Raw genomic sequence first — 26,694 nt, forward strand, 5'->3', positions numbered from 1 at the left:
AGGTGTCTGCAAATGGTTGCACATGTAATTGATTGCTGAATTGTATCTAGCTGTTGTAATGCAGTTAGTTTCAGGGTGACGAAGAAACTGAATTCAAGATAATGTAAAGGCAAAGTGGAGACCCTAGTTTTATTAGATAATATATAGATAATATAATGTATTGGATAATGTAATAGAAAGGTGTCTTCTATTATGTATACTGTGATAAATTATTCCACATAATTTAACACTGTTAAATTGCAGGAGAGTCAAATTCATAAATACAGACATCACAGGGGTCTTTGATTGTTCTGTTTATTATTTTTGCTCTTTTTAATGGGGTTCCTGTTTTCAAAAAGATGATTCTGAAAGTGTTATGTTTGTTTGCTAAAAAACAGTCAAATACAAGACTCGTGAGGCAGGTAAAATGAACAAAAAGTCAGCTTTAATTCCAAACACAAAAAAATGGGAGCATGATGTGGCTTAGAAAAATTAAGGCTGGCAAACAAAAAAGCTGGGTAATCAGAAATAGCAGAAAAACTAAAAAGAATAACATAGCACAGTAAAAAATGGCAATTCACGTGGGAGATGAACATGTTGCAAGCAGGCAGATACAGGACAGACTGAAAATTAACAAGGGAAACACATAAATAACGAGAGCTTTGTAAACCAGTAGAAAGGAGGGAATCAGATGAGAGAAGACTGATCAGTCATGTATTTGTAATAGTCGCATTTGTTGTCTAGAACATAGACTGTAAATAAAAGATGGCTTCCTTAACTTTGCCCTGATAATCATGGATTCTGCCTGAAGCCTTGATTGTTGCATTTTTCCCAATACCATGTTGTCTTGTAGGAACTAGAGATTAAATTTGGACAAGAAGTAGAATTGTATTGCCAGCTAATGCTAGGAAGTCTTGTTCACAATTAGCTATAATAATAATAATAATAATGGATTGGATTTATATAGCACTTTTCAAGGCACCCAAAGCGCTTTACAATGCCACTATTCAGTCACTCTCACATTCATACACTGGTGAAGGCAAACTACAGTTCTAGCCACAGCTGCCCTGGTGCATACTGACAGAAGCGAGGCTGCCATATCGCGCCATCGGCCCCTCTGACCAACACCAGCAGGCGGTAGGGTAAAGTGTCTTGCCCAAGGACACAACGACCAGGACAGAGAGCCCAGGGATCGAACCGGCGACCTTCCGGTTACAGATACACTTCCCAGCTCTTCCCAGATATTGAAACCATTTCTGTACCCTTCACCTGTCTGTAAACGTTTCCTTTATTCTAGTCTTTGGTGGCTGACTCACTGGCTATTATTTTACTTTCTCCTTTGTTTCAATTTAAGGTTAGAAGGATAATATCTATCTAATAAGTCGGACTCGTTCCTGGTGGGTGATGGGCTCCACCAGGGCTGCCCTTTGTCACTGATTCTATTCATAATTTTTATGGACAGGATTTCTAGGCGCAGCCAAGTGGCGGAGGGCTTTCACTTCGGTGGCCTCAGAATCTCATCTCTGCTTTTTGCAGATGATGTAGTTCTGTTGGCTTCATCGGGTGATGGCCTCCAGCTCGCACTGGAACGGTTCACAGACGAGTGTGAAGCAGCGGAAATGAGGATCAGCACCTCCAAATCTGAGGCAATGGTTCTCAGCCGGAAAAGGGTGGAGTGTCCACTCCGGGTCGAGGATGAGTTCCTGCCCCAAATGGAGGAGTTCAAGTATCTCGGGGTCTTGTTCGCGAGTGACGGGAGAAGGAAGCCGCAGTGATGCGGAAGCTGCACCCGTCCGTCGTGGTGAAGAGAGAGCTGAGTGTAAAAGCGAAGCTCTCAATTTACCGGTTGATCTACGTCCCTACCCTCACCTATGGCCACGAGCTGTTGGTAGTGACCGAAAGAACGAGATCGTGGATACAAGCATCGGAAATGAGCTTCCTCCGAAGGGTGGCTGGCCTCTCCCTTAGAGATAGGGTGAGAAGTTCGGCCATCCGGGAGGGGCTCAGAGTAGAGCAGCTGCTGCTCCACATCGAAAGGAGCCAGCTGAGGTGGTTCGGGCATCTGACAAGGATGCCCCCTGGGCGCCTCCTGGGTGAGGTGTTCCGGGCATGTCCCACCGGGAGGCAGACCCAGGACGCGCTGGAGAGATTATATCTCTCGGCTGGCCTGGGAACGCCTTGGTGTTTCCCCGGATAAGCTAGAGGAGGTGGCTGGGGAGAGGGAGGTCTGGGCTTCTCTGCTCAGGCTGCTGCCCCCATAACCCAGTCGGAATGGATGGATGGATGAATAATATCTAATATAATGCTCAAAATATGGATTTTGGGCATTATTTGAAAATCTCACCTTCATTTCATGAAACATACCATTTGTCATTACGCCAAATAGAACGAGTTTTGTCTTGTCTGACCATAAAACTTTCCTCCTGTTCAAGTGGACATCTGCAAATTTCAGTCGAGCTTGTAGAGTTAGACGTCAAGGCTTCTTTTTTGGTCGGCACTTTTTTGGCCAGCACTGTCTCAGTGATGTAAAACTTCATGGTGGATAGTGAGAGTGGTGTTTAAATTCATGGCACTATTGAGCCTTGGTGGTTCCTGGGTTGTTGGTGAACATCCTAGCCAATTTCATCTCATCCGATGGTGGGAAAGGTGTTAACACATCCAGATCACTTGTGCTTACATACAGTTGTCTGATAATCTTGAAATCTGCAGTTGTTTAGAAAGGAGTCTCTCCCAAGTCAAATCAGTTAATCTGTGAAAGTTCTTTGGACTTTCACAGGTTCTGTTGGCCAATCCAATGAGTTCTGTCAACCAAATTGTTTTAATGCTGGCAAAGAACAACCAGTTGTAGTAAATTATGATCACTGATAAGAAGTTAATATGCATTAGTGTTGTAAAGTTTAAAGAATGTAAAACTTTAGAGTCTATATGTATGATTTTTTGACCTTGTGTGGATTAGAGAAAATCCTAAATTAATTCAAACTTGTCCACCCAATTCCTGTTTTTTACTCATTAAAGATGTACGCTAAACAGTACTTCCACCCTGGAAAAGAGGAGTTTAAACAATGCATTAAAAGCCGAAAAATGACCATCACATTCAAGAGTATGATGAGTGTATGTAAACTTCTGACCACAACTGTACTTCATTCAAAGATGCTTAGAAAGCAACAAAAGTCAAAGTGTACATCATGCTCAGGACATTGTGGGTTCTGTACTAAGATCACACACTGGGTATTTAGTATAGGGGCATTCAGCAATCTCTGTTCTTGTGAAAACTACATCTATCCACGGCAGAAAGCCTGCAGGAAACAGGTCAGTGAACAAAAGCGGGGAGGGAGAAAGAGAGGAGACAGAGAGAAATAGGATGGGAGATGGGAGGAGGGGGGTCAGAAGTTGATAAGAACTGAGCTGTACTGTTCTACTAGAGACCAGCTGCCGGAAGAGCTGCTCAAAGGCAGACAAAAACAGTTCCCAGTCCTATCGGCCACTCAAAAGCATGACTGAGAGCTGTCACCACGGCAACAGCCTACAGAGATTTACTACATGTATATCCACATTAGCAATACAAAAAGTGAGATTTTTCACATACAAGTTTGGTCATATAGGAAATATGAGTTTATGTAACTGTAAAATTCAGGAAGAACAATTTCTGCATGCATAAAAATTTGTTGAAATAATAACTGCAGGGATCTTACCCATATTTCTAATTCCCTTATCCCAGAGGTTTTCAGAAAGATTTTAGAGCCTAAACACTGCATTTAACTGTGTACTGTGTTTCCTGCTATGTAGAGAGAGAACATGGCTGAAATACGTTACCCTGGCAACAGTCTACAGAGGGAATTAAACCAGATCACGCCTTTATGGGCTGCAGACAAGTCATAAAGCACACGAAGTACATATTAATATTTTGCTTTCTGTAAGTGTTGCACGTTTTACAGTCTATATTCTTAAGTTGCAGATGAATAGACATTTTGTAACCTAAGTGTCAGGATGATAGCCATAATAAGACCATCTCAAATTCTCTACTTACCAAAAAAATTAATAAGTCAGTGCTTCCTTTCTTTCCTCTTTCAGCAAAGGATACACTAGACCATCCCTTACAAAAGGGAATGAGCTAATGCTGTCCCACATTTTAAAGTGGCACGTCATCCATTCATTCAGAAAACCATAATATCAGCATGACTGATGCAGATCATCATATGAATTACTTTTGTGCTTTAAGGCTTGTGCCATAACTTGGTAATATTTTGATATGTTTTGAACCATCAACAAGGTAAATAGGCAAATTCAGTTTTTTTGTCACATACTGTATATAAAAGATTGACATTTTATTGGATACCCTGCTTTACTGGCTTTGGGAAACAAATGGTGATCATATTTTCAGTAAAACAGTAAAACATGAAATTAGTAATTGAGACCATTAACTCACCAGAATCCACAGTGATTGAAGGAGACTACAGTGAGTTCTCTTAGATTTCTATACAGTCAGAATATCTGTTTATGTTCTCAGTCATCCAGGTCATTGTAGTTTAAGGAGCTTGGAAAGAAAGCACCTGGACTTCTTTATTTTTCAGCCGAGAAGCTTAAAAGATTCTCGGACAAGAGGTGAAACGTCTTCAAGAAACTCTTCTTCAAGTCAGAAATATTTTTGAAACAAGAGGACCAGGCTCATGCTGATCTTTTGAAACAATGCCATTTCAAGGCACGTCTTCACTGGAGTCACCTTTCAGGTGTAGAAGCTGCATCCATCTTTCTTTGCAAAGTCTCTGCTGGTCAAATTGTTGCTTTGTGTAAGACAGTTTGCACAATGGATTTAGAAAGGACTCTCCATTTATAAAGATCAATGTTAAAAATAATGTTACGGTGGAGTAACTCACTTGGGCTTCACTGAGTCTTTATTTTGAGAGTTGTTGTCAGCGTTTAGCACTGAAATTCATAAATTTTACTTCAATCAAATGATGAAAGCCTTAATAAAAGAAATAATTCAACTAGAGTAACTGCAAAGGGAAGAGAAATTTAGCAGTTTATCAAGCCTGCATTAAGCAACACAATAAGAAAGGGGGAAGTATGTCATATTGTACGTTCTTAATCCTTCCTTCACTTACTTCCATGAATTCATATTGTTTGCCACTGAGGAGAAGTGTCTAGGAAAAAAATAAAAAACATGAGGTCATTTATTTGACTCATCAACCACAACCACAGGCTTCAACTTAAAGAAAATGTCTGGGAATCAAAAGAGTAGGAATTCTGTTCTGCACTAAAATGTGTGTTAATTGAGAAAAAATGCAATCTCAAAATTGTTCCCGTGTCAGAGCCTTAAGTTAGAAACCTCTTTCCCATTTTCTATATCTGAGCCACAGTGATAAGGATGCAAATACTTAAAAAAAAAATCCAGTACTACAAGAGCATTTAGGAACACAGCAATAAATTTAGTTAAAAAAGCTGCTTGTAGCTGTCCTTACATCACCTACAGCACTGTTGAACACACAGGAGGACTGTGCAAGGGCCTAAAAAGATTGAGTTCACCCAGGAGAGCCAATAAAGATGTTTTTTTAGGTGCTTAAAAGCATCTCTTGTCTAGAATGAAGAGGAAAATGAAAATGCCATTTTTATTTTAACCCTGCTAATTGCAGTTGGAAACCACATTCTTTCTGGTAACAGTGAATGGTTCTTATGCAGTTTGGTAGTTATTTGGTTTGTTGAACACTGATTCACACATCTTTATCTCTTACTGTAAGCTTAGCTTATCATAAAGTCTGCAGTCTGTTAGTTTCTTGGCAGCTGTTCTGAGCAATAGTTACTTAGATTGGTTTATATAATGCATGCAACAATCATTTTTAAATAGAATTTAAAGGTGCTTTTAGGCAAGTTCTGTTTGCTTTGTACTACAGTGGAGCCTTTGAATCTAATTCGGCATTTTGATTGTTCCCATGTTGTTTTCTTGAAATCAGATCAGACCCAAATTTAACTCAATATCTGGGGACAATGCATAAGGTAGACAACCCCTAATGCACAGGATGCTTTTTCTTCTATTTAATGCTTAGTGGTACCACCATTTACAAGGTGGAATTAATGCTTTATAAAATACAATTTGAAACTCACCATAAACCCACAAACAAGAACATTTACTGAGGTTATAAAACAAGTGAAAAACTAAATTTTGTCACAGATGTCTAAAAAAACATTTTACTTGCCATCTACATCTAATATATTATATATGCTTTGCACAGCTGTTCAATGCTTTGCTAAGCTAACCAGCTGCTGGATTCTGCTACATACTTATATATTACATAAACTGATCATCAGTTAAAGCACATGGCTTATGAATTTTAATTTTCTAACCTGTATGCAATGGAATTTTATATTAATTACCAGCATAACAGACCCCACCTTATCAGAAATCTTTACAAAATGAGTAGAGTTAATGTTGTGATCTAATACGCAACAGGAAAGTGAATGCATATAGCATATAGAACAAGCATTAATCAGTGAAATATGTTGAAAAATATGAAAATATAACTCCCCATATATGTCCCGTGAACCTCATTTTTTGATTACTTGTCAATGAATAGTATGTTTATTAAATATTTCATTTGCATTTACTGGCAAAACTTGCCTTTGTTTCTTTACTGCAGTCAAAATATAATAAATAAAGAAAACAAACCTGAAAAAGGTTATCAAAACAACATAGCAAAAAGGGAATAAAATTAAATTTAGTTTTTATTTGCTGAGAGGAAAACATATTATAAGTTATAAAAAGATTCCCTACACTATAAATTTGATTTAAAAAAAATTTTTCTTCCCACGAGTGCCGTGAATTCTAGCTTGATGAAGTATGTCCTTCACTGCAGTCCTTTCTCAACTTGTCCTTTTTTCATTATTTAAAAAAAATAATACAAAAAATCCCTTCCATCTTCCAATATCATTTTCACAAAACAGTAGCATGACCATTGGGTTGTTTTGGGAAGCCACAAGCCACCAGGTTTCTCCAGTGTTTTGTAGACGTCCAAGGTCAAAATTTTCCTGTGCAACAACTATATCAGTGACAAATTTCCTTGGGGTGCTTTTATGCTGTGCAAACTGGTGACATATCAGTTCTACATAAAAGCCCTAAGGTCTCGAGGCAGTTTTTTATGTGGTGAGAACAGAAGTGTTGGAGATGCTGAGATATATAACAGTGAGTTCTGTTAGATGTGAGTGGACTGCTGATGATTATCACCACAGTGACGTGGCATGTGCGAATGCATGCATGTGCATTACACTGATTCATCAGTTTGCTGAAGCACTTTGCCAATTTTGGCCTTCTGTTACCAGATGGTTTGTCAGATTTGGATGCCTGTTTTAGTCAGTGTTTTCTACTGAATGGGAAATTGTGTATTTTCTTTATGTAGATATTAATAAAAAGCACCAATATGCCAAAGATTTCTGTTTACTGGATTTGATATTTTCAAAATAAAATACATTGAAACTATGTTGAAGCTTAAATATGATTAGATACTTATCACATTTAAAATGGTGACAATATTAAAAAATAATAGCTTTACTATATTATTATTATGGGCATACTTTGATAGACTTAAGTATGTTTTGATGAGATTAACTGAATTTGCAGAATTCATCCATGTTGTTTGGACAATTTCAGGGCATATTAGATGTCAGCTGAAGTTGCAAATTTATGCAAGTTTAATCTTTGATCAGTGACGGAGCAGTCATGTAAACAGTGGCTGAGCAGCGAAGTTGCCTTCAGTGCCACAGTGGTGAAAACGAGGTCAGCTAATTGGGACGGCTAAATATATTTCAAAGGGTACACCTTCTCTTTGGAAGGTGATAAACTGTGCCAGAGTCACTTTTGCAGCACATTTAACGTCATCCTGTAATGAAGGGATTAGAACCTTCTGATGACCACGGAGTGCCTGATGAGTGTTTATGTAAGCACAAATAATGTGGAGCAACTGCTGGGTGAACTAATGGAGTTGTTACAAGAAATGGCATATTCTATCCATTAGATTAACCCAACTTCAGGCAAAACAAATCAAACAAAATACAAAAATAAAAACAAAACAGTAATAACACATGCTGTTTTCTCCTTAATGTGCCTGTGCATCTGCTGCATCTGCTGTGGATATCAAATTGGTCAATTAATCAGCATCAAATTACTGTAGATAATGTACTGTACATGAAATAATAACTAAATTTCAATGGAAAAAATATCTAACTAACTGTGTTCTGATAAAACTCACATTTAATCATTAAATTAAAGTGTAGAAAAAATGCACACAGATGCAACAGTGTTGCGTTGGCATGTCTTGATATACAGTGAAGCTCAAATTTAAGAAAACCATCATCTTCATGGCAAAGTGTAGCATGTTTGAAATGTGGTGAAGAGTCTAAATATTAAGATCTCAGGGGTTTCAGTGTATATTTGTGTAATCTCTACGATGATAGATGTGTCATTTTCTGTTCAAATAGTCCAATACAGAATGTGCCCATGTATAGCGATCCTCTATTCAACACTTTAAGGAAGCAATTTTCTTGTTATTGTTCCCTTCTGCTCTTTTCTTTCTGTTTTGTATAAAGATTTAGGACATTTCAGAGGCAGTTGGATATATCAGAAGCACACAGCAACATGCTTAATTATTGTTTTTATGTAAAGATTAATATAACGACTGCCTTATGTTTTACGTTACCTTGATCAGATTTTAGTTTTTTATTTGACATTACTGGTTCATAGATGAACGACTTAAAACTAAATGAATAAATAAGTGGGATGCATAACCAAATGCAAATAACCCAGATAAACATGCACAAGCACAGACACATACATAGAGAGATACATTATTTATATTATACACTATTGTCAGTAACAACAATATTAGGATTACAAGTCCCCAAATCAACAGTCTGTTTATCTTGCTGAAACATTCCAAAATTTAGTGAGAACTGAATTTTTTCCCCATGTTATCTTCATAAACAGAATGATAGAGAAGGAAAACTGGCACCATGCTATAATTTTCAGACACAGCAGTGAGCAATAATAAGATTTGTTTCAACATTTTGCTCATGGTGCATAATTAGGGTGACCTCAAGAACACTAGAAAACACTAGAAAAAGAGATTTACCCAATCACTCCTTTTTCTGCGTTTGGAGGGGGATTTCTGAGGGTGAATACTTGCTGGTTTCACTGAAAAGCAGTCAGATGTGACAGAGGCTTAATGGCTTTTCCAAAATCCCCAGTGTTTCTAAGAGTTACTGTCTGTGGCTGGCTTTTCTTTCTTAATTAAACATTTCTAAATTCCTTATTGAAGAAGTGCACGTAGAAGTCTCACCCATTAAAAACCTTACTTTTCATTCTTTTTCTGTCACATTTCACAGACGGCAAAGTCCTTTGAACAGTCCCTGCACAGACAAATAGACAGCGCATTGCTTCTGGATGTGAATTTCCATATTTGGTAATAAAGTAACATGTTGTCAAACTGTTCTCTCTGGCATAAGCTGCAGCACAGTCATGGGGATATCCAGTTTCTAAGCACGAGCTCAGTGAGTTTTAATCCTGGGCAAACTCAGCAAGCTCACCAGCAAGAGTGTCAGCATAGCAAGGCTAGAAACATGACAATGGACAGATGTGACACAACGACAGAAAAAAAGAGCAGCAACTCTCTTAGCTTCTATAAGTGCCAGGAGACCTAGAATATGGTACATTTTTAAGAAATATGGTGCCAGGGTGAGTTATAGAGCGGGTTTTAAGTCTTACAATTATCATGCCTTGGAACAAAATATGACATATACTTACAAATGTATTTCACCAGCTATTCTGAAATAGGAAAGGGGGTGCAAAGCAAAAGAAAAAAGGAGGCTGCAAAGTGAAACAAAACTGCATACATATATGGCATTCTCTTTGTGTGAACTGTAATTGTCTAGAATATGATCAGTATTTTATCTTATTTAAGAAAATATCTCAAACAGAAAATAAGAAAAGAATATAAGTAATACAAAATTCCGATTTAACAGCAAAGGCCTGAAATGAACAATTCAGCAGCAACTTCAAAAAGCAGTGTTTTAAAAATTTAATGGAAGATACTTACTGTGAACTACAGTAGCTAGCGTCTCCATGTACCCACAGTACCAAAGTTGCACATTATCTGTAAATTACAACTATATTTAGCTTATCTCAAATGTAATTCAAAGCTCTCCACCTGTGTCATATTTTCAGACTTTGTTCCTTTAAATTACCCTGACTTATTTAACATGTAACCTAACTTCTTTTCTGACAGACATTTACTTTTACTTCATTGACCTGTACACTATCATTCTCAGGTTAGACTGTGACAGTTAACAGTCAACACTTTAGGTTCTGTTAGCTTGCACGGAGACAAAAAATGAAATTAGATTAGTGAGGTCTAATCTCTCTGTGGCCACATTACTGGCCAGTGTCATCTGCTAAAAAGATTAGAAATGGTGTCACAGACTGATGGAGGTGATTGGACTGTTAACAGTTCGGCTCCGGTGGCTGTGATGAACATTTAATTGCTCATGTCAATGGATTGTTAAAGATATTTGAAGTGCATGAATGATGGCGGTGGATGAAAGCGAGTCACTGGTATTCTAGCCAGTTTTTAAAGGGCTGTGTGTGCATTTGACTATGGGGTGAATGTTTTCCAAGGAACTCTAAACAAAGGTTTGACAAGTAAACAAGTAATGTTTTCATTGCCTCATAAAAAAATCATTTGGTATACAGCATTGAGCAATTAATCTACTGTTAAATATTTCAACTCACTTACCAAAAGATGAGGAAAAACTGCTAAAATTATATTTTCCAGGAAAAGAAAAAACAGGAAGGCACCACCGTGAAAATCTAGCTTCTATGGACCTCCAGTGGTTTAATGAGGTATAAATTAAATTTAGCCTGTGTCAGTGCACCATGACTTTAGTGTTGGCCACATTTCGAAATACACAAACTTCAAGCACTTCAAGCACACGAGCAAACGTCTCTGAAGTTTTGAGTCATGGTCAATCTTATTTGTTTTTTAAAAAAAAGCTTATTTTTGTGTGTTTTCCATGTTGGTCGTTGTGATTGTTTTAAATATTCCAGTAACCTGAAAACAAAAGTAGTGACACACATGGTAACAATAGAGGTGTTATCTTCATTTAGGATGGAAACCGTCTTATCAGTTTGCTGAAATAGCTAAAATTGGACTCAAATTGTTGTTTCATTCAATAAAATCATGGAAGATATGAGATTTTTGAGCTCAGAGCTTGGTAATGAGGCTTTCCTTTCCAAAATGCACATTGAAAATAGTAATTTACTTTTCATCAACTGATTGTTGGGTGTTTAATTTGACCAAATTTCAACCAGATATTTTAGGAATTGACCCAAAATAACTTTTGCAATTTTACAGCTCTATTGCAGTCCTATTCTATTCTATTCGATCGTGTTCAGCAGGAACAAAGTCTGACTGGACAATAGTAAGTCATTTGCCAGAGAAAGAATTTAATTAAATTAATTTCAGCTGAGATTTCATTAATGAAGCTGGTAATATTTAACAATATGAAAAAGTGGCTAAAGAATACTCCCTGTGTACATATATGAAGCATTACAGCAAAAATGAAGTAAACCTTTACAAACACCTAGTAGCCTGCAGAAGTAACATATCAAACTGATAGTCACACCACATATCTGTTACACAGACTCCAGTTCCCTTTGTCAATGAGGCACCTCACAATGATACTGGACAAAAAAACAAATCACTAGATTAATTACACTGAAAGAAACATGACAAAAGTCAATAACCCTCATTAACTTACATTTGATCAATACACATTTACAAGGAGCATGCAAATCTATCTACTCCAGTAAAATGTTTAAAAAACACTGCCGAAAGCAACTAAAGGATAAGATAGACATTTAGCATTTATGTTTACAGTCCATTGAGTTTTCAGTACTCTCTTCTGATCTTTGCATAATGAATGCTAAGCCAGTTACATCCCTGGTGTTATGTGGACCAGAACATATGTCCTATATTATTGAATACGGTGCTTTTGGAGAGTCAGCAGAATGAGGATGTAATACAAGTAATCTAATATAAACACAGAGTAATCACACAGTATATAATTAAACTGTTGTTAACGAAGGCAAACATTAAATCTAATGGAATCTCACAATATATTGTGGATATTAAATATTCTACAGATGCATCTGCTCTTAATGGTAAAGGTGGTGAAGCAGTGCACTGAAGCATATTTGGATGCCCCATAATCATATACCTGTGAATATGTGGAATAGTTACATTTTTCTCGGGGCAGTGTTACTATACCATAAAACAGAGAACATTTAAAAAGTTGATATAGAGTTTTAAAGAATCTTTAAGTCAAACAGAATATCAATCACAGTCATTATCACTATATCAAATAAAGCAATAGGTCATTTCATAAAAGTTTCACAAAGTGACTCGCTCAGATTGGATCTGCTGCTGTTGAACACAAGCACTCCCCTGACAGAACTTATGGGAAACTATCCATTAATCAGCCGAAAAAGAAACTAAAAAAGATGTCCCTTAATGGTTGTTTCTGGCCCTAATATGCACTAACTGAGGGTAATAAAGGTCTTGGTTATATACATTGCTATGAATTATAGCAGGGAGTACTGTATGCTTCCCAAATAAATGTCAGAAGAGTTTGTTTCAAATAAGATATGACATTGCTCTGGCAAATCATCCGTGGTATAAAAGACAGCAACTTGTTTTCTGCTAAATAGTGAAAAGGAAGTTTGCAATTTAATTCAATCAGGATTAAAAGCAATGAAGTAAACATTCAGTACAATGTCCTTAACACAATTTTTTTTTCTTCAGTCTGTTCACAGTTCTCTAGAGGAGTGTATGCCATTTTTGGATTCTATGACAAGAAGTCTGTAAACACCATCACCTCGTTTTGTGGGACGCTACATGTCTCCTTCATTACACCCAGCTTCCCTCTGGATGGAAGTCATCAGTTCATTATCCAGATGCGACCAGATATCAAGGGTCCCCTTCTCAGCCTTATTGAGTACTACAAGTGGGACAAGTTTGCCTATCTCTACGACAGCGATCGAGGTAAGAAGTGAACACGTTTTATAGCTTTCAAAGTGTGATTTGAGTGGATTTTCATCATGAAATTCTCTAAAGAAAATCTGCCACTGTTGTCAGCTGGTTATCTTGTAGCCTTGGAAGCTTGAGTGCTAATCCTATGGCTATTTGTAAAACATGTATGTGAAATTATGAACTTTGAAAACTGCATTATTGGCCAGATATTTGGATTCTGTAATATAAACCACAGAAACTGTAAGTTAGACTATATTATTATATGTTTGCTACTTTCAGCTGCTGAGTTGTCACAAGGGGCTACAGAAGAGTAATCTATCCAGCAATTTGCTGGTTCTGTTAAGCTGTAAGTTAGCATACATGTAGCTTTTTGTTAGTATAGCTTTTGGGAACACTGGTCCTCTTAGGGGAAAGGCTCGCATGTCCCCCTAGTGACCTTTTCTCATGGAGGATAAGTGGACCCAAACTTTGCCCATTCCTCCTGACAGACATTTTGTTGATACACTTTTGGTCCACTTGTCCCCTTACAGGGAAGCGGTTGATCAAATGAATACAGAATCCTGAGCAACCGCTTTTATCCTGTGACAAAACATTTCTATCCCACTGTGTGCAACACAGGTGAAGCTAGGTAAAGGGCATGGGCTCATTACAAACAGCTTGTCACATACAATCAACTATAGCACCTCCTCCATTTGAGAGTGTAATGTAATATCAAGGCGAGGTTAGAGGAGAGGCAGTCAGAGTCATCTCTGACATACAGTGGAGATGATACGGCCTAAAGCTGTTGATTTCCACACTTGTTCTACGTAGAGATGTGATGTCAGCAATGGTGTGACCATCCTAATTGAGAGGAAAAGTTGCACCATGCTTAGTTCATATTGTGTTATTTTTTAGCTTCACTTCACAATTAAACAACAAACTCACAGATACATACACATATACAAATACACACACCCAGTTGCTTTTCTGGTTCCAACTCTACCTAAAATTCAAGCCATACCCTTTTTGGTCTATCAGTCAGTTAGACAGGCAGGCTTTTCCCAAGATTAAGGATTACAGAATCTGAAGACTGTCACCATAGCACTCATCATGTTTTTACAGTCTGCAGTTATCACAAACATTCACTAATACAGCAGTAGTGGTGCCCTTAATGATAAAACTAGCTTTTTTAGAGAATAAGTTAAATTATTTAGCCATAAATAATCTCTATCCTGAGCCTGTACACCTGTATTTGGAATCCTGGATAAGATCAAGGGCTGAATTTATCCTACATGAAATATTATCTACCCTCAAACTATAATATCCCAGCTTGCTTCATATTCAAATCTATTTCGTCCCTTTTCTTTGATCCCTTTCATAAGTGATTCTTCAAAATTCGACACTGATAACGTCGAAGTCTGGAAATAAGATTTTATATCTTCCAGCAGACATTTTCTCTCACTACCTGAAACGTCGAACACACTATATGCTTTATAAGCATGACAATTGTATTTTTTAATTGAGCTAGCGGCATATGAGTTGGTAAAATGGAAGATGGCTGTGGCTGAATTCGAGAAGAATGGTTAATATAGCAATTAATAATAAGGTGTAATAAAGGCGATGGCAGCCAAAAGGTTCAAGAACAATCTACTCCTGCTTTTGCATTATCTCACTTTGCTGTGTCATGTAATTCATTTTATGCTGTCACCTGCTAATTGTGATTCTGTGACTTTTGCCCTTGAAGCACAATGCAGTCTTCTGGAGCAACTGACACTGAAAAGAAAATCTCTTCCACAGATAGAGTTCCACTCTCTATTAACACTCTTACTGCAATGAAAAACCAGAATTAAAAGCTCAGTACTATCTCGTTACAGTGGAATAACAGTATTAAGTCTTCTATCCTAACAGGAATACTCAGTGTTTATGTTACACATCAAATTATTCTTTTAGCTCATAGACTAATTGTTTTATTTTCAGCACGCTAAAAGAGACAATGTTCAGATCAATTTTAGAAGTCATTTTGAAGGTATGCAACATTGATAAATTCCCAAAGATAGTTTTATATGTAAGTATTTATATGAAGCACTAAGTGGTTTATTGCAACAGAAGTGAATCAACATAGAGATGTGAAACTGCTGCTGTCTACACACAGTTTAGAGTGGATACACAGTGGATGGATTAGGAAGGATTTAGAGCATTTCTGCTCTGTATTACCTTTAACTTTCTATAGTGTTACATCTCTTAAAGTCTCCCATTGCACCTTTTCCCATCCAAGACATATCCTGCCTGCTCTTTATACACTAACGTTATCCTCCCATTTGTCCTGTCTGCTTTACAAATCATCTCTTGTGTTTGCTATGCTTTTCTTCCTTTTGCCAGCATGCTAAGTCTTACCAGTCAGCCTTTCTGACTGACAGCAGAATCAAATACTGTTCCTCTCTAAAATCAGAAGCACCAGCTGTTTCACAGTGTCCCCATGCTAATGCTAGGAGTGACCTGCTGTCCTTACTGTACGTCCGCTGTGGCACTAAGGGGCCTGTTGTGCATATTTCATCATTGCATGGCTGTCTAATTAGGTCAGTGTGATCCACTCATTCCCATGGCAACCCAAAGTGTAGAGAGAAGAGGAAAGAGAGAGACTGTAAGTGACTAAGCTTGTTGGTAAATGATGCAAGGATGTGTGGGGGTGTTTCTCAGGGAGTCGAAAGAAAGGAAGCAATGGAGTTGTTACTGGTTATGATGAATTCTATTAGAACACTGAGGCTAATGCATGAACCAGCAAATACCTTGTCGGCTATGGCCAGTAACTTTGTTTAAACAATGGATCAAGATAGATTAAAGAGTAGGTTAAAGAGAAGACCAATATTATGGTCTAGGTCAGGTACTGGGAACCTATTTTTGGTAAACAACTGATAAATATCTCAAAAAGTGGAGCTGCAACTGATCTTTTCTAACGTGATAAAAATGTGACTACTTTGCAGTGGGCTCCATTTATCCTTTCATCCATTTTCTTGTGCTTATCTAATTCACTGGTTCACGGTTGATGCCCATCCTGCGTGCCATGCGTGGGGTGTGGGGTTACACCAACAGCAGTTACAGTTACAGCAAAACGGTACAGTTACCATTACTAACAAAAACTTAGTCATATTTTCTTTTGTTTTTTCTTCCATCTCCAAAAAGTTTGTCTAAAGGGTCTCCCTTACCGCAACTTCAGCTTTATAGCAGGAAGTGGAAATATTTGCTTGGGACATCTTCCCTGATGCAAATGTTGAGGACATTCTCTCTGATTGGCCAACCTGTACATTTAAAAGGAGGCCAAAAAAGCTCAAACGATGCCCAGTCTTTTCAATTTAGGTGCTTATCAATAGTAAACTGTGTGATCGGCTAACACTAATTAGCAGGTCTAATTGCCTTGGCAGTTAACCTACACAGTCTATGGATGCAATTTGCTAACTAAGTCCGTTACAAGTTTCTCGGTGACTGCAGTTGTCAGTCAAAGCTGTTATGATGACATTACACCCCAATTTAACATCACCGCGGTAGGAATTAGAATCAAACTTATGGGAAAGGAGACCCCTTGGACATAAATCACCATAATGAGAACTATTGATGACAAAAGAAAGAATCTTTGGAAAAAATTTATCTGAGGGGAATTAATTTATTTTAGTCTGACCCCAGTCCCATTCGCTAACATGGAGGAGGCGGGGTTTATGACCTATACTGCAGCCAGACACCAGGGGGCAATAGAGACGTTTTGGCATTCATTTTTGGGGAGCTGTCGCGTCGTCCATGTTTTCTACAGCCCTAAAGAATGTAGCCTCATGGGCAGTGTAGTCCGTGCTGCAGGGAGAATGGACTGCCATACCCATTATGTATCTGTGAGCGAGGGAGGGAGAAAAAGGTGAGTGGAAAAGTATGAGCTGTCATCGAGTAGAAACGGGAGCTGGAAGCATGTAAATATAATAATAACCACTGCAGCCAAGAAGAGTGCCTGACGAGCCCAGTTGTAAGTAAGCTATTAAGACTCGACTGTACACCGTGTTCGTGTTTTCCTCCGAAACAATAAGTTCCGTTGGAGCAGCCTTTCAACGCCTCTCTCTGTCTCAAATTTGACCCAGACAACAAAGTAAAGCTATTTTTCGGCTACTAGCCCCACACTGAACCTGAAGTATTAGCCAGAGGTCCCTTTACTACGGTTCGGAGCCGCGGACCTTCAGTAACAGTAATAAATCACACAGCAATAGTACATTCATGTAGTTGTAAAAAGCATGATAATATATTAAGTAATCCAAAGTATTCAGAATACGTTACTCTCATCGAGTAATGTAACGGAATACGTTACAAAATACATTTTGGGGCATGTATTCTGTAATCTGTAGTGGAATACATTTTAAAAGTAACCTTCCCAGCACTAAGCATGCCAGCATTTGCTAATATATTAGAAATCCACTGTTGTCTAAATAAGGTCACATACTCGTGCTTGGAGACTTTATGCTTAATTAATCAAGGTCAAATAAAAGCGCTGTCTACAGCAGTGATAAGCACTAAAATAGCTATTTCTGCTGTCAAATATTACAATTGTACCAGTCTGGGTTTTTTTTTTATAATTTCCATACTTTTATCTAAACATCATTCAAACATTTACATGTTTGAATCTAGATTAAAATAAACAAAAAATAAACCCAAATAAAAAATTTGCAGATTCAAGTTCTGTTATAGCAGACCTGTAGGCAATCACAACCCCTGCTATTTCTTCCTAAAACAAAGCCTTTAAACACTTGCAATTGATTTAAGTGGTGCTTCAATAGGCATTAAGCAAAGAATAACAGGTTCACTCTGGGGAAGGATGTTGGACTTTCAGCAGATATATGGGAACACAATTTGTTAAACAGATTATAGCTAATGTGAGGATGAATTTGTAGGAATCGAATCAATATCCTCTATTTAATCTGAGCCTATTTGACCCTTAATTAAACATTTTACATCGTATTGTACATGTTCTCATGTATTTGGAGTCATGATTCAATATAATAAAAAATTGTCAAATGTAAAAGGTAGTAAAGGAAACATTTAACTTAAGTGCTGCTTTAGACCACTGAAAGAGGTATTTGTTGTTCATTGCAAAACGTGCAAAATCATGGGTTTGTGAATAATTATAAAATATTATATAACCGAAAAAGTCACATATATTCTTACATTATATACAACATTGAATGACTTAAAGTGAATGTAACAAAATCAATGATGTCCTTTTTTATGAAATAATTACATTTACAAATGTCATTGAACTTGTAACAAAAGCAAAATACTAAATACGGTATATATTTTAACACTAAATACACAGGAACAAACTAGTATTACATGGTGATATAGTCTTTCAGGTAAAAAGAGTGTAGGGTGGGATGTGATCTAGTTATAAAGTTAAAGGGTACACTGGGGTGGACAATATATTTTAATACATTTAATTACTTATTAATGCAAATGTTTCATCAGCTAATTTGATGGCCACAGAAAAGGTGATAAAATTGACTTTGAATGCGGGACATTTGTTGATGTCACATGTTGGTCTGAGTCTTCCAGAAACCGCTGGTCTACTGGGATTTTTCTAGGCATAAATGCTTTGTTGATGCCAGAGGTCAGGGGAGAATGGCCTGCTTTCTACATGCTGATACCAACAGCAGCTCAAATAACCGCTTACATACAAGGTGTGCAGAAAAAGCATCTTTGAATACAAAATATATTAAACATTGAAGCACATGGCTACAGTAGCAGAAGATCACAACAGAAGACCATTTCTGCCAGCTTAGAATAGAAAAAAGACGCTACAGTGTTGCAGGGTATACTTTTTTGGCAAGCTTTGGGGTTTTTGTTACTAACTGATTGTTTAAAATGCATAACCTACCTGAGTATTGTTGCGCACATGTCCATGTCTTTATGACCATAGTGTACCCATCTTGTGATAGTTGCTTCCAGTAGGATAACACACGATTTCACAAAGCTAAGATAATTTCACTCTTGTTTCTCAAACATGACAATGAAATCACTGTACTCAAAGGGCCACAGTTTCAATCCAATATGGATGTTCATCTGACAAAGATGCAGGACGTGCATGATGCCATCATGTAAACATGGACCAACATCTCTGAGAATGGTTTTCAGCAACTTGTTGAATCTATGCAACAAAGAAATAAGGCAGTTGTGGATGCAAAAGGTTTTATTAGTAAGGTGTGCCCAACAGAGCAGCTACTGACTATAAGTACAGTCCACAGAGATGCACTATCTAGATTATATTTGACTTCAGCCAATGCTAACTAGCATTTTGCCTTTGTTGTTTAATTATTTTCACTGCATATTACTCAGAACTTAAATTTCATTTCATTTATCTAATTTCTTAAGTATCAATAAAACACATTTAACCACTACTTTGACCTTAATGCATCTATGATGAATAGTTCATTCAGATAAAACTGCAAGTCTCCATTTTCCTCATATAAAATCAAAGCCGCGTCGCATGAAATTGATTACATCTGTAATTCACCGGCAAGTCAGAATGAAAGACTCAACCTTTTCATTAAACCGCTTTCTAACTGCCCTCAGCAGACCAGCAATCAATAACAGCAAAGATTCAACAGTGAAACCAGACAGAGAGGATGATGCGAATATAATCTGAAACAGACATGATATCTTTGCCTTCACCACACTACACATCACACTGACTGACCAGTGCTACAGCTAACTGCACCAGCTGTGTCAGTTATTCACTGAACATTTTGTTTATATTACATATTGGAATAAACAGTACGGTCAAAATAAGTGATCACATACTGTAAGAGATTTTGCTGAAGACACTTATTTTTCAAGGTTTTCTGAAGGTCTTGCAATTCAAAATATCAGACAAAGACTATGAGTGGACGTTCAGGATAGATTGTACTGTGAAAAAAATAAGCAAAATACTCAATTACTCCTTTAAAACATACAGTAATAGAGCAGAAATGAAATATGAAATGTTGGTATTGATGCAGTCAAGTGTATTGTTAGACCCACTTTCCTCCCACATGTTGGTCAGGTTCATGCCAGAATACCTGTGACTCATCTTGATGAGCTCTTTACATAAGGCACTGAGTCGCTGTAAAACCTTCACTGGGTTTCAACAAGCAGATGAGAATGTTTTTGAACGGGTCTTGTCTGCTGGTCTATTTTTTTTCTTCAAACTATGTCTGCTTCTGCTAGGCTCTTGCATTTCTTTTTTGTTTTTCTGCGTCCCACATTTTTATTTTCGCGTGCTTGCTGTGACTTCTTGAAATTTGAGGTTTGAAATCTGCATATCATGATTACTGCATTGAGCCATTAAAATGCCATAGGGCCAAAAATATCTCGGGGACTAAAGAGAATGTGCAGTTAATAATTTAAAACCATTATAAAACATATGCATATGTTAAGCATAAAGAGACACAACATGATTAATATTTTAACTCTGTGTCAATCTTTTCTTCAGGCCTGACAACACTGCAAATTGTTCTGGACACCGCAGCAGAGAAAAAGTGGCAGGTAACTGCCATTAATGTGGGAAACCTTAAAGATGAGAGAAAGGATGAGGCCTACCGCTCACTGTTCCAAGATCTGGAGAACAAAAAAGAGAGGAGGGTGATACTGGACTGTGAACAGGATAAAGTGAAGGACATTATGGAACAGGTACATTGTAGATTATTATTATTATTATTATTATTTGGTAGTCTTTCTCGTAAGTAATTTCTGGGTAAAGTAATTACATGCAGTAGGCTCCATCGGTATAATGATCAGTGGCTTGTTGTTTGTAAAGAAAGCTAAAAAAAATGTACATTTGCAAAACATTGAAAGCAAAAAACAAATGTTTTTACTATTTCGTGCTTAAATTATACATGATATTAGAACTAATAGAGTCCAAAAATGTAAAAACTCTACTGGGAAGTGTAAATAGCACTGGGAATGGATCTGTGGTGATTAAAAAAGGGGGGTGCAGGAAATGCTAACAACCTTGTTGTCCTTTAATTACTCCTGTAGGAGAAAAGTAAGATCCAGTTGAAATACGTGTATCTGACAAAGCACTTACAAAAGTAGCCTTGTCACATGGACCATGCAGTCCAGCAGATGTAGAAAGGCACCATAACAATTATGCTAATTGTTCATTTAGGCTGTAAACAAAACTGCAATTAAAGGGAAAACAAATGCACATAAGCAGACTATTTTTACTTAACCTTTTTCTCACGAGGGAGGCATATTGATTAGCATTTAAAGCATGCAGACGTCTGTTTAACCAAATGCTGACTGAAATCAATGTCTACAGCCTCGTTGCCTCTTTATCAGGGAAAAACAGAGACTGTCGAGGTGGAAGTTTCTTGCTTTATGTCAAAGACATTTACATAGGAGATGCAAGACGTTATTATTCAAATCTGCATCAAGTAGCAGCCCTGACAAACGAAGGTGTCAGTCAAGCAGCGGGATTAGTTTCAGGTGTGCCATTTATATGAGGTACTGAAAAGGGGTCTGGTTGAGATATGTTAGTTTTTTGCTTTTGTCTTTTCTGATAAGAAAACTGGCGTCAGAACTTGATATCTCTGTCTAGCAATAGCTGCGACTATAAGTGACAATGTTTTTTAAAGTGATAACGGCCAAGACTGTCAGACATGTGAGGGTTGATTGAAACAAATTAATAATGTCTGAATAAATATGTGGCAGATTTAGATTGTACTTTCTTATAAGTGTAGTTGTCAAACAGTGTAAAATGGCATACAAGAGGAACCTCAATCAAGCATTTTATTAAGCTGTTTTTGTCAACTAAGAATTGCTTTTTCCTTCACGAGGTGTCCTATATGTTGTTTTAATGCACATGTGTTTCACAACAATGTAGGTCATCACAATTGGCAGACATGTTAAAGGCTACCACTACATTATAGCCAATCTGGTGAGTGTAAACAACATTTACAACTTTTTCTTTAAAGAATGACTTTATAAGTGTATTAATTGATGGAATAATTCATTTTGATCTGTTTTTTTAGGGTTTCATTGATGGAGACCTGTCCAAAATTCAGTATGGTGGAGCAAATGTTTCAGGCTTTCAGATTGTTGATTTTGATGATCCCTTGGTTTCCAAATTTGATCAGCGATGGGAGGCACTAGAAGAAAAAGAATATCCTGGAGCTGACAGTAAAATAAGGGTGAGTTTTAACATGCACATATGAGGCGATATAATACTGAAATCATCAATGATTATTCTGTTTAGTTTACTCTACTATACCAGCCCACATGAAGTCAGCTTTTTGGAAATTGGAATGGCATGTTCAGTTTTGGCAAACACACAAATCAGATAAATTTACATTAAAATATAACCAGAGCTGCATAGTCATTGCCAAAAGTAGCCTTCGTTTTTTTGTAACTGGGAAAGTTCAAGCTGTTTTTAAGGCCACACTGATTAAAAAAAAGCACTCACTCAAGTTTTGACATTTACAAAACAACAAAACTGCTCTACAAAAATACATAAACAAAGAAAGCACCAGCATCAAACATATGATATATCATATGCTGTCTAATTAGGGAAAGACAGTGGATAAAGCATAATGCACTGTGTAATCTAGTGCAGAATGTCAGATAAATATCATTTATTTATTTGATCAACTATATTTATTCAATGTGTGAATACGGAGCTTACAGTTAAAGCCTTTTTTTGTCAACTAGTTATGTTTAACCAGATGGCAATACAGTCCTTCATTATTCATCTATATATAATATATAATTCATGTATAATCTCCTCCAATTTTCTGCCATAGTATACATCTGCGCTGACCTATGACGCCGTTCAGGTGATGACAGAAGCTTTTCGATACCTTCATAAACAACGCATTGACTTTACCAGGAGGGCCAACACTGGTGACTGCTTGGCTAATCCTGCTGTGCCATGGGCTCAGGGTGTGGAGATTGAGCGAGCACTGAAACAGGTAACTCACCTCTTTTGCTGGTGAGGATTCATTGCAGTGGTAACAGTAGACACATTAAAAGAATAGCATTTTAAAACGCATCGAGGTAGAAAGTACTTGTCAAAGATTGATTTCTACAGTGCATATGTACACAGAGAAATATGCTCTCAGAAGAAGAAGAAACACACTAAATAGAGATTAATTTGATGGTAAACTATGATGCTGCATCAGTTATTCATGGTTATCATGTTGAGTTTCTGAAAGATCAGTAACACGGTTCTCAAATGTTTTTTTCTTTTCTTTTTATGTCTTTATCTGTACCACACTGATTTGTCCATCTACACTCTTTCTTAATGCAGAGCAGAAAAAAGTGTCCAAAACAGCTTCTAGGATGAGATTCTTTTAATGATAAAGGTATCAGTTGGAAATGTCTCAGAAAGCTTTTCCAAAATTGATCAGTTCTTGCCTTTGATGTTTTTTTGTCTGGCACCCTGGAAGTCAGGATACACTTATAAAAGATCAAGATTAGCTGCCTTTAACCACCCCATGAAGACAGAGAGATGCTGTCCTGGGTTGTGATCAAACATGTCAGAAGATAAGCCGATCCAAGGGTGTTGGATCTCTTCCAAATCAATTTATGTTGCTCTCAAAACCTGATCAGTGATGTTTAGTTTCCCAAGATCACATGGCTCTTACCTTCAAATGTCCCCCAAAGTGAGGTGAAAGTGAGAGAGAATCAAACTTTATATTATGCTACCTATTTTTACCTAATATTTTAACTTTAATATTTTCCCAAAGGGGGGTTCTACGGCTAGATGAATATCACAGTATTAACACAGTGTGTGACAAGTTTGTTTTTTTCCCCCCCTCATCTCTTTTTGAAAGGACGTTTCAATTTGTTTTTCATTTTTAGTTTTTCCATCCATCCATCCATCCATCCATCTTCTTCTGCAGTTAAAGAGGTTTCTTCTTGGTCTCAAATCAACTTAACTAAACAAATAACCTGTGAGTTTGATTGAACACTGTTACAGACTATGTAACATCTAATATGGATTTTACATTGTGAGTATAGTATGCAGTGTACTGACGTGCCATCCATATAGGAAACAACTAGTAACACATCAGCACTCAAGTCTAGACCTATGTAACAGCTTTCATGCAATACAGTGACTTGCCAACTGAAAATGGAACTTAAACTTTGGTGATTTTTCAAGTTTGTCAACTAAATGAGAGGATGTATGTCGAAAATCTGAGTTTCCATGTTGTGAAGTTAAGAGATCCACTCCACCAAATGCATTTTAGAAATGCTGATTTTCCCTGAAAAAAATCAAGAGGATCCTTCCCATTCTTTCTACTTTAGTTCCTTTGGTTAATGAATGTTCTCTGAATACATGCTGAGTTTATGCTCTTCAATCTGGACACCACTGGGTTCATTCAGACTTTCTGCTGCCTCGTAGCTCAGCACAAAGAAGTATTTGAAGTCATTAGGTATCATGGTAAAACACTCAAGAAGAGGGGAGTCATAGGAAACAAAGAGCAAAGAACACTTCTCACTTAACCGATCCAAATGGATGTCACTTTAGGGAACTTGGATGAGGTCGTGACAACATCACAATGCACTGATTTTTGGGCAATGAAACTCTGGGTGAATATGTTTTTGAGGACTGTATTACTTCAGACAAGTAAAAAGACACGTAAAAAAGATCCTTATTAGCACATTAGTATTTTACTTCTCTGAAACTGTCCCAATCGTCTCCTGATGACTTAGCAAAGAGCATTTCATCCTTGTTGTTCAAATTGGCAGCTATTTACGGATTAAGCCCTGAAAGGATTTATGAGACATTTATTACCTATTCATCCTGACAAAACTGCATTTGCATGACCCAGACAACATCAAGAATTAATTTAACTTTGAAAATCTCAACTTTTAACCTGCAAATGAATGGTGAATGGTGTTACTTGACTGATCATAATTAATAAGAACAACAATGATAGCTTCCATGTTTTTAATTATTGCCTTCCACATAAGACCACTGTTTGCTCGTCACACAGATTTATTCATGTCAAATCAGTCTTACACACGTCTGATCTTGTGTTTCCAAGGTTCGAGTGGAAGGACTGACAGGAAACATCCAATTTGACCAGCATGGCAAGAGAGTCAATTACTCAGTGAATATAATGGAATTAAAGAGTAATGGTCCTGTAAAAGTAAGTCTCTTGATATCCAATTTGAATAGAAGATGAATATCTATACAAGATTTGAGCGTTTGGAAAATTTTTGAGACTATATAGTTTGAATTCAAGGCTCAAGCTGTCCATTAAAGCAGCACTTACTTTTTCTTGAATTTATTGCTTATTTTTTCCAACAGATTGGATACTGGAATGAAATGGATAAAATGGCTGTCACCAAATCAGATGTCTTTACAAATGACACAACAGGAATGGAAAACAAGACCGTTATTGTGACCACCATTTTGGTATGTTTAATAATGAGTCCATAACTAATTGCGTACTTTTAATTGTGGTTTTAGTGTCTCCGTTCTTGGACCACTGGGTACCTTATTTTATGAATAGATGTCTTAACACTTTAATTTAGACACTTTTCCCTTTACGGAGAAAAGTGTTGGTTTTTTTTCCTTGTTTTTGTTAAATATATGTAGTTAAATATATGTAGAATAACACCAGATCACTGATTTCACGCTACAAGGCTATACTGTGTTTCACAAGGTAATTCATATGTGCTGAATTCATGTGTGCTGCTCTTTTTTCCTGTCCTTCAGGAAGCTCCGTATGTAATGCTGAAAAAGAACGCTGACCTTTTTGTAGACAATGAGCGCTACGAGGGTTACTGTGTAGATCTTGCTGCTGAGATAGCGAAGCACTGTGGCTTCAAATATCAACTGAAAATAGTGGGGGATGGAAAATATGGAGCAAGAGATGCAGAGACCAAAATCTGGAATGGGATGGTTGGAGAGTTGGTATATGGGGTGAGTTGATCTACTCATTCGAATGCATGCTTTAAAGGTTTTCAATGAGATAGCTTTGATTGAGAGCCCCTGTAATCTCAAGTGGTATTTCTTAAACCTTTTTTTGCCTTTTTTTTCTTTGCCTTCTGGTTTGATAGAAAGCAGACATCGCAGTGGCTCCTCTGACCATCACATTGGTGCGAGAGGAAGTGATTGACTTCTCCAAGCCTTTCATGTCACTGGGCATTTCCATCATGATCAAGAAGCCTCAGAAATCCAAGCCTGGAGTTTTCTCTTTCTTGGATCCACTGGCTTATGAGATTTGGATGTGTATAGTTTTTGCTTACATTGGTGTCAGCGTGGTGCTGTTCCTCGTCAGCCGCTTCAGCCCCTACGAGTGGCACACTGAGGAGTATGAGGACGGGCAGATCCAGACCAATGAGTCTACTAATGAGTTTGGCATATTCAACAGCCTGTGGTTCTCCCTTGGAGCCTTTATGCGACAAGGCTGTGACATCTCTCCTAGGTAAGTCAGAAAAATCCACAACTTCCATATTGCGTTAATTTAAGAAAATTTATGCTGTAAGTATAAGTAAATGATAAGTGATATTCCACCAGAACTACCTAAAAATGAGAAAAAAATGATTTTAGAGCTTCAAAGTATTCATCAACCAAGTGTATTTTTAGCTCTGCTAGCAGTATAGGATTAGGGGTTGTAATATTGTTGGGTTTATAACTTAGAGGTCCAGC

The 26,694-nt window shown here is 37.3% G+C and overlaps 1 protein-coding gene across 4 annotated transcripts in view; it reads left to right on the top strand.

Moving 5' to 3' along the window:
* The window catches only part of gria2b (glutamate receptor, ionotropic, AMPA 2b), a 50,713-nt gene that overhangs the window by 15,960 nt on the left and 8,059 nt on the right, over positions 1-26,694 (top strand). For all 4 annotated transcript variants that reach the window (XR_013910598.1, XM_026182711.2, XM_026182699.2 and 1 more), the window contains exons 3-11: positions 12,822-13,061; positions 20,524-20,720; positions 21,916-21,969; positions 22,064-22,222; positions 22,832-22,999; positions 25,082-25,186; positions 25,348-25,455; positions 25,759-25,965; positions 26,103-26,470. Coding sequence is in view for 3 of the 4 variants with exons in the window: in XM_026182711.2 (XP_026038496.1) it covers positions 12,822-13,061; positions 20,524-20,720; positions 21,916-21,969; positions 22,064-22,222; positions 22,832-22,999; positions 25,082-25,186; positions 25,348-25,455; positions 25,759-25,965; positions 26,103-26,470 (1,606 nt within the window). In the remaining variant the exon portion in view is untranslated. The remainder of the gene's footprint in view (positions 1-12,821; positions 13,062-20,523; positions 20,721-21,915; positions 21,970-22,063; positions 22,223-22,831; positions 23,000-25,081; positions 25,187-25,347; positions 25,456-25,758; positions 25,966-26,102; positions 26,471-26,694) is intronic.

The sequence above is a fragment of the Astatotilapia calliptera genome, chromosome 2, assembly GCF_964374335.1.
Source record: "Astatotilapia calliptera chromosome 2, fAstCal68.1, whole genome shotgun sequence".
Classification (NCBI taxonomy): Eukaryota; Metazoa; Chordata; class Actinopteri; order Cichliformes; family Cichlidae; genus Astatotilapia; species Astatotilapia calliptera.